Genomic DNA, 9412 nt, shown 5'->3' on the forward strand with positions numbered 1-9412 from the left:
CTATTCTAATCCCAAGTGGTGTGTGTTCTCCTGATCGCACATAAATGATGCGTATTAAGAGAGCAAGTCTGAGAAAACCAGAACATATGTGCAAGTCGATCTCTCAGATTTCGCTCATATTTTGCAGGTAGGTTTGCTTTGGGGTGTAGATCGACATTCCAAAGCTCACACAAAATCTTTTGAAGGGAACCATGAAATTGGCATACCCTCAATATTGGCCCAATATTGGCACGATTTATTGGTCTACAAACGAGCCACGGCACAGCGTACAAGAACAAGCTACGAACAAAACTCCATAAAGCCATCATTACCTCACCTTAGAAGAGTTCTTGGAGCAGCACCACTTAGCCACGCCAGCATCCCAGAAGACGAGGGAAATGATCCCTTGACGCCAAAACGCAAATATTCAGTCACTTTTGCATCAACTGTTGCAACGAAAAATGTTGGTGGCGCAAGGAGAAGCTTGTCGTTTGGAGTGACAAGTGATCACCGCTGCTTTTCCTTGTCAGAGTCGACAATACACTTTGTTCTGTAGCGTTGGGAGTGGTGTTGGAGTAGAAATGGCTGACTAGACGTCGCGGAGGGGCGAGCTTTCCTGCGCAGGTATGAGTTTGGACGTTTTTCAGAATGGTCGAGTGAAAAAATTCAAAAATATTTATTTCAAGAAAACCCCAAAAGGATGATGGGGGACATGTACTCAGTGCTAGAAGAGGTGTTCTACTATCTGCCGGTGTATAGTGTTTGGTAATTGAGGACGTAGCTCGCTGTTTTATCAGCGCTTGTAATTTGGCTATTTTCAAGACGATCATTTGTGGCGTCAAGGGGTGATTGCCCTCGTCTTCTGGGATGCTGGCGTGGCTAAGTGGTGCTGCTCCAAGAACTCTTCTAAGGTGAGGTAATGATGGCTTTATGGAGTTTTGTTCGTAGCTTGTTCTTGTACGCTGAAGGGAGTATGCGTTCTTGGCCGGAACGCGGACATATTCCTCCTTCTCGACAACGCCGGGAACCAACACATCAAACAGGTTTTCGTAAGAAGGAGAGCTATGTGCTACAGCGGGTGTGGCCTGGCATGTATTTACTGCTATATGACTAGGTATGTGTTTACCACCATATCAAATCGACCATAAGTTCAACTGCCGTGTTGTCTTCAAATTCCTTTTCAATAGTCAAGCTCCATTTGAAGACATCCTAGAAGACGATTGCCTTGCGAGTCCAGCGGGGACGAAACGTACGTCCCAATCGAATTATGCTGTTGCGGTGTCATCTATTATGCCATGCGCTGCCTGACGTACCAGCATGGCATGTCTGATACCTCAAATCATGCATAGACTAGGCACCAAGCGCGATATCTTGTTGGTTAGGGTTAGAAGGAGAGCTCTGTGCCAGAACTTTCCAGCCTGGCGAGGATTTGTGGGCAGACGTATATTTAAAGCCATATTGCCAGATATGTCTTTACCACCATAGTAATTATCGTCGTCAAGAGCAGCAAAAATCAATAACATTCTTGTCTAAACGATTCTTCTTTCAAAGCATACCATCTTTGCATCAACACGGCATAATGTGAGACAGGTTCTACGCAGAAAGATGCAAAGGGGAACATTAAATGTATGAGCAAAGAGTCTAAGGCAGAAATGCCCAGACCAAGGAATGGACGTGCTTCGTGACCAGTGCATTTCAAAACTATAGACGCGTAGGGTTTTTGAAATATTTCAAATTTAGCTGGAACTTTTTGAGAATAGTTTTCGGAATATTGCTCAGGATCGCTCCACAATTACTCTAATATAGGTTCTAAAGGATTGGATAACAGACGCCCAATTTGGAAAAATTTATGCACAAAGTGATATGCACAAAGTGCACAAAGTGATCACAGATTTTATGTGGTATAGATTCTGGCATAACGGTTTTTGCCTAGGTACGCGTTTATAGTTTTGAAATGGACTGTAGTAGTCGGTCTTCAGCACAGACCAAGAAAAATCAAGAAGTCGTTTTGTACAACTCCCTGTATTTTTTATAAAACGGGATCATCTCGATGCACGGAAAACCCTGAACTCGATTAGCCGGTCTGGTGGGTGTCGGTGTGCAAGTTTAACTGCTGCGAAAGCTCTTCTCAGGCGCGTCACGCACGCGAACAGCCTCACGAATCCTCTCTAATGACGGTTATAGTCACCACAGCGAACCATTCTGGGCCTGACGCGTCCACATAACCATGCAATCATTTCATAACAATTTTTCTGTCCGAACTTTTGGGAAATGTACACATACATATACAGTACGGATCGGCTATAGCGTTGGTGTTTTATTTTCGTGAAAATATCACTATAGGCGATATATTACTATAGGCGATATGCATACTGTACACACAAAAGAGGTGAAAGGCTGTGTAGCTGTAACGTGTGTGTGTGTGTGTGTGTGTGAAGTGTAGATGTGGCAATGGGACAGTGTTGGTGAGAGGCAACGGATGTAAATTAGAATAAAGACGACAACACGGCAGTGCTACCGAGTCATCGACGGCAAGAACGACAGTAGTGGAAGAACATAGAAGGGGTGAAGAGAAAGACAGCGATAGTGAGAGAGTGAGAGAAAGAGAGAGTGAGAGCGAGAGAGAGAGAGAGAGAGAGGGAAAGCACAACGCGCGAAACCCCGTAAAGGTGGCACCATGTTGACACAAAAATCGTGTAACTGATTCATAGAATTTGGAAAGCTATAACTTGTGCTCCTGTCTGACTTTCGGTACCAACTACAACTTTTTGTCGATGTTCACCGTGTCTGCTTCTAGTGTCTCGAACTTCTCGGCATAGTGGACAGCGTTCAAGTAGCCCCGGACCGTGATGATGGGGGACGACGGCCCATTTGACAGACCGTGGAGTGTTCTGTTGCTCGAGCTTTCATATGCTCCAGGATAGTTTCGTGCTTTCTTCCATTCTTTCATGCCTTGTCTCGGTCGCATGGTTGTTGTATCTCTGTTTAAAGGGTGTTTCCGCAAAGCCGAGGTACCCCTGTCGCTGCTTTCTTCCTGTGTACTGTACTGTCGCCTTGTACACGATGCATAGTACTTGGAGGTCCCCGTCCAGTGAGCAGGTGCTTTTTTTCGGCAGCTACATCGTTTGTCAGGGACACTCTTGTCCTGTGTTTGTCTCTCCCTTTGAACATGGATATTATGGCACGAAAGATGATGCAACAGTGAAGAAATTGTCTGCTCTGAACGTAGGAGCTCCTGCTTCCTGCCGACTGACTAGACACTTGACCGGCTCACGACTGCGTCTGGAGCACACTAGAAACCCATCGTGCTCTATACCCGGCTTACAATTCGGCGACCCTGGATGCAGACAAAATGGTCAATATCAACACAAGATCGGAGCTGGTCTCGAATTGTAGACACAAAAACAAGTTTTACTTGTCTGAAAAATTCACCATCAGTTACATGATTGGTTTTTCAACATGGCGCCACCTGTACCAGGTTTGGCGTCACGGTGCTTTCTCTCTCCCTCTTAACGCCTGTTACAGTATGTCATTGCGTTACTGTCGTAATCGCCATCGATTACTCAGTGCCACTGCCCTGTTATCGCCTCTATTCTCATCTTTATTCGTTAACTGTCATAAATAATTCAACTGCACTTTCCCATAGACACATCTACACTTCACACATACAGACTTTATTCCACACTAGCACAAAATAGCTAGACCTGCTCGTCGAGGATTCGATTGTAAATGCTGCTATCTGATGATTGCTGAAATGCGTGAAATAAAAAGTTACATTTGCACAGCCTTTCGCCTCTGTCGTGCGTTGAGTTCTCCACCTGGAGCAGCCTATATTGGCCTTTTTGTACATGCATATAAGCATGAGTCATATGTCGAGCAGTCTTGTCTACTAAGGGTTTGCATTCATGAACATATATAGAGCGCTCTGATCTTACATGCATCATTAGTTTAGACGCAAGTACAGTGAAGCTTTGCTTTCAGGTACGAGTGAAATGGTATATTAAATTGCCACATCGTTACATTCGGAAACCTACCATTCGCCAACACCGAAGAACACTATCCCGTGCCCTTTTTCTCTTTCAAATATATTTAGTTATATCCGCGGTCTTCATTTTTGGGACTTGTGGTTTAAAGAGTAAATGGAATGTCTAATTTAATCAGAGGAGTGGCCCGTACCGATCTAGATTAGTAAATATATTCCTTCAGTTTAATCAATTGATATAGACCTACCTTTAGGCACATATCGTTGACAGAGGCATCTACCTTGTAGGTTGTTTATCCAGTTCCCTAAGCCCTTGTTTGGATCCAAATACCCGTAAGTATAACTAGAATTTTTAACCGGAAATGTATACTGCGATGACCAGGGAAGTCTCGTTGTACGGGTGGACGATGCCACTTCCCATTTCCAAGCACTCCAATCTCCAGCTGTCCATGTACCAGTCAAGCCTACCCACACAGCGGTAGTTCCCGTCACTGTCAGGTTTGCACACGTCACCTGAGCCATTGTGTGCACAGTCGCTAGTGATCCGCCATATGATTGACATTCTGCTTTTGCTTCTGTCCAAGTTTTCCGTTCACATTGAAAGGTCCAATCGACTTGCCACGTGGGAGCACTGGTTAGAGGACAGGCATCCCATTCCACTACACAGAATTACAAATTACGCAGAAGCAAGCACAAGTATATGTATATGGGAGCAGTGTAAACAGAAAAAGGAGCGAAATGAAGGATGGAACAAGATTGGATGATGATGGTGGTGAGCGTAGGGGTGGAGAGGGAGGGTTCTGTTGATTGCGAACATTGTACAGATCCCGATATTATTGTGGATCCCGGGAAGTATTTAATTAATTTGTGAGAAACCCAAGGTACTGTGATGTATACAAGTATTGTGTTTTGGTGTATGCTACTTGTGCTTGTACACTCAATGGTGGAGTCCCTAGTTTGCGTAACCCAGGATTATGCATTCAGAAGAAGAACTTTTCCGCACTCAACACTTTAAGAACTACTGCCTTACACTCTTTGACCTCCCTGAAACGGGATTTTGATCGCGTGTTATTTATAGTGGTGAGTACAACAGACATCTCCATAATAATATTATACTGTACTCGCGCAAATACAGCCATCTCTTGGATAGTTCACTCTTTCTCAAGTTATGCCCCAATCTCTAAGAGACAGCGAAAACACCAAGCTCCCTCTCTCTCTTGATTAGTATAATCCCCTCCCTCCCCTCAAACCCTCCCCCCGTAGTTCAGGATCAAAATCTCAGCTCTCGTTGTCGTATCGGTGAATCGTAGTAGCCAAGTGACTACATGCAATGGAAAGTCACAGAGCAAAGCTGCATGCATACCCACGTATTCTCACAACACCGCACAAGGATGAGTGGGGTACACCAGTGTGCTGGTTTCGATCAACTGGTGAAGCGATTGGCGTTGCAAACAGCCAAAGTGATCGCTCACGACTGAGCCGCAGCAGTACCCGCGACCGGTTGCAAAGTTCCCTGATCGACGTTGCAAACAGCCAACCAGGGTGAAGCAATTGGCGTTGCAAACGGCCAAAGCAATCGCTCATGTTTGAGCGGCAATAGCACCAGCGACCGGGTGTAATGACTACTGATTGGCGTCACAAACAGCCGACCAATAGTATGCAATTTTAAGCAGAGATAGTAGCAGCAAAGCAACCAGTTGAAGGAAGCTGTTCCCACCTATGTAATGTGGGAATGGGAGGGTGGGTGGCAAACAAATTTCGGTTGCTGCTCAGTGACACTGCAAAGGAAAGCGCAAGCCAAAGTCAGCACAGCAAGAGCTACCCAAGGCGATTTGGGCGCGCATGCGCAGCAGTTGAGTGCACGTGTAAAGCCAGCTCAGTCGCAGCTAGCACGAGATAGAGAGCAGCGCATCGGTCTTATCGCTAACTAGGGTTAGCCCAAAAGCTAACCCAACATTTAGCGCTTGCACCCGAATGCATCAGAGCAGTGTATAGGAAATGGGAGAGCCAAGTGACTACATGCAATGGAAAGTCACAGAGCAAAGCTGCATGCATACCCACGTATTCTCACAACACCGCACAAGGATGAGTGGGGTACACCAGTGTGCTGGTTTCGATCAACTGGTGAAGCGATTGGCGTTGCAAACAGCCAAAGTGATGGCTCACGACTGAGCCGCAGCAGTACCCGCGACCGGGTGCAAAGTTCCCTGATCGACGTTGCAAACAGCCAACCAGGGTGAAGCAATTGGCGTTGCAAACGGCCAAAGCAATCGCTCGTGCTTGAGCGGCAATAGTACCCGCGACCGGGTGCAATGACTACTGATTGGCGTCGCAAACAGCCGACTTATAGTATGCCATTTTAAGCAGAGATAGTAGCAGCAAAGCAGCCAGTTGAAGGAAGCTGTTCCCAGAAAACCAGCACACGGCACCCCAGCAAGCGTTCACCACCAATGCACGAGTGCTAAGAACAAGTGATTAAGGCACGAGATAGATAAAGGTAGGCATGCAGATGGATGAAATCCAACGCAGGTTCTCAATACGGCAATTTAGCAATGACAATCGGTACCTGTATGTCAAGGCTATATTACATCGGCTGGAATGGCAGCACTGCTCGGTCTGGTTGTGCTTGAGCAGCCGGGGCGAGACGCCGAAATTCCTCCATGCGGAAACGAGACAGCGAATCGGCAATGTAGTTCGACTGGCCAGCAATGTGAACAGCCGCGACGGTGAAATTGAAGCGGGCGCACACAAAGAACTGCTCCCTGATCAGGGTCATCACTGGCGGTGACTTGGATGTGCCGGAGCGGATGCAATCTACCACCGCCTTTTTGTCACAGTGCATTGTGAAACGAAGCTGGCGCCATTCCTTGCCCCACGTGCAGCACGCTGTGACCAACGCGTAGAGCTCCTTTCACTCAATGCAGTGAGCGAGTTGCTCAGGCGACCAGGTCCCTTGAAGCCAGCGGCCGCTGTTGAATGCGCCCCAGCCCAGGGTGCCACTGGCATCAGTGCACCGCTCCAAGTCTGGAGATGGCGTCCAATCTGGGAACAGGAGGAATGATTTCCGGTTCCATTGTTCCAGGAGCCGTAGCCACCATTGGATATCTTCCTGGCACTCGGTAGTCAGACTGATGCGGTAGTGAGGCTGCTGGTAGCGACTGCAAATAGACCACAGGCGCCGCATAAATGTCCGGCCGGGTACGATGACTCTTGCAGCGAACGAGAGTTACCCCAGAAGAGATTCGAGTTCGCGTTGAGACATGGTGGAGTTGATGCTCGCTGCAGTCAACAGGCACTTGATGTCAGCCAATTTGTCATCAGGGAGCCGGGCTTCCATCTTCTCACAATCCAGGATAATGCCCAGGAATGTCAGGGTACGAGACGGGCCTTCCACCTTCGCAGGCGCGAGCGGGACTCCGAGGTATGAGAATGCACGGAGAAGAATGGCCAGCTGCCGATTCGCCACTGCCTGGCCCACGCTCACGCACAAGTAGTCGTCCAGGAAATGCGGCAAATTAGGGATGGAGAATTCGTGGTGCATTATCCATTCGATGGTGGCTGCCACGGCATCAAACACCGCCGGGCTAGAGCGGAGCCCAAATGGCAAGACACGGTCGTAGTAGTACTTCCCCTGCCACAGGATGCCGAGAAGATGCCAATCCTGTGGGCGGACAGGTATTTGACGAAAAGCGCTCTTCACATCGAGTTTAGAGAGATAAACAGGAGACGGGGAGGACATCATGATAATAATGGCTTCATCAATGCTGATGTACTGCAAAGAGAAAGGCTCAGCATGGATCCCGTCGTTAAGGCTGGAGCCGGCAGGGCTGGACAGGTGGTGTATCAAGCGTAGCTTGCCATTATTTTTCGGAACGGCGCCAATGCCAGAGCAGTACATAAATGGGAATGGGGGCGAATCAAATGGGCCAGCCGTGTAGCCGGCGTTGCAGGAGGCGGTGAGCTGTGGAGACACAAATGTAGAGTGCTGGAATGCTGATGAGAGGTTGGACGAGTGCTGGTTAGTTATGCGGTTGCCGGTAAAGCCAATGTCAAAGCCACAGCGGAGGCCGTTAACCCTTTCCATGCCATGGACGCGTATACGCGTTTTTTAGTATGAACCGATTGGCCACTGACGCGTTTACGCGTTCTGCCTACACTGTACAATGTACACTGTACAGTACATGTGTATCGCGCGCTATGGACGAGTGTACAAACTATCATAACTCCGTCCAAATATCTCGGACTGCTACGTTTGAGACACCGCTGGAAAGGTCTTGAGCTCAGCTTTCCAGGGATATAAAGTTCTTCGCGATACGACAAGGTATGACCGAGCGGCGATAAATTGAACGGCCAGAATGCTCAAATTTCATTTTTTGGCGATCGATTCAAATTTTTTGTTCGCGACTTCGTGCGGGCTAGGGGATTTCCCCTAAACACAGCGCGTGCGCAGTCAGCTGCAACAAACGCGCTTGAATCTCAGCTTTCCAACGCAGTTTGAATCGTGAAAATCAGTTCACAATGAGCAAGAAGACGAAAGAAAACATGAGAGGCAGTCGTTTTGTTACTTTCAGGCATGGTAGGGGGACTTTGAGAGGAGATGGAAGTGGCCCTGGTATGCTTGTCGCGCTGTGAGTCCCTGTAATGGCTTCCTGTTGTCCAGATCTTTCCAACAAGCCATGGATCGTGAAAATCCATCAAGGTATAGTGAAATAGCAACAAATTTCGTTCTGAGGTGCGCGTGCAGCTTTGAACAGTTGAGCTCAGCGCCTGAACAATGCATGGCCAACACGGGAAAACATGCTGGCATGGAAAGGGTTAATAACATACGCAGCCAAAGAACTGTCAGGGTGGTTACGGAGCAGTGATTCGAAGCGAGAAACAGAGAGGGGTGTGTGGACAGTAGGACATGCGCTTGTGAAATCAGTAGAACGTGAAGTGCAGGGAGAAATATGTACAATCGCGGGAGCTGCAGCCAAAGCAGCAGAGTTACTGCCGCCTATCGCTCTTAGATCCGTTGTGGTCCTTGGACCCGCAGCGGTTGCAGACATGGGCGTACTTGCACGTGCTGAGACTGCAACGCCGAGCGTTGAAGTTGCGGCAGATCGGTTGGCCATTAGACAACGCACGGATTCCATTGACGGCTTGCTGGTTGTTACGGTGGGGACGAAAGGGACACTGGCCGCCTCCGGGATGGACGAGGTGGCAGGACTCACACGTGGGCCTTGATCGGCTAATCACGGACATTTGCCACAGATTGATGTCAATGACGTCAAAGCGCTTGCCTGGCTGAGCAGAAATGGCAGAGCGAAACTGGGTGTCATACGACAGCCAAGCTTCCGGATAGTATTGCCTGTTGGCAGCAACAATGGTGGCTTGGTATGAGAGCATCTCCTTTTTAATTTTTTTATTTTTTATTGGGAACACAGCCCTACAAAGAGACATGTGGAGACA

The 9412-nt window shown here is 48.0% G+C and overlaps 1 protein-coding gene across 1 annotated transcript; it reads right to left on the reverse strand.

Moving 5' to 3' along the window:
* Positions 1-7187: 7187 nt before the first annotated feature.
* Positions 7188-8045, reverse strand: LOC135826274 (uncharacterized). Its single transcript, XM_065338905.1, has one exon. The coding sequence runs from the start codon at positions 8043-8045 to the stop codon at positions 7188-7190; it is 858 nt and encodes a 285-aa protein (XP_065194977.1).
* Between the last annotated feature and the right edge of the window lie 1367 nt (positions 8046-9412).

The sequence above is a fragment of the Sycon ciliatum genome, chromosome 10 (assembly GCF_964019385.1).
Source record: "Sycon ciliatum chromosome 10, ocSycCili1.1, whole genome shotgun sequence".
NCBI classification, from domain to species: Eukaryota; Metazoa; Porifera; class Calcarea; order Leucosolenida; family Sycettidae; genus Sycon; species Sycon ciliatum.

Excerpts from the sequence above, each read along its gene's own strand:
- LOC135826274 (XM_065338905.1), bottom strand. The coding sequence starts at position 8,045 with ATGGAAAGGGTTAACGGCCTCCGCTGTGGCTTTGACATTGGCTTTACC.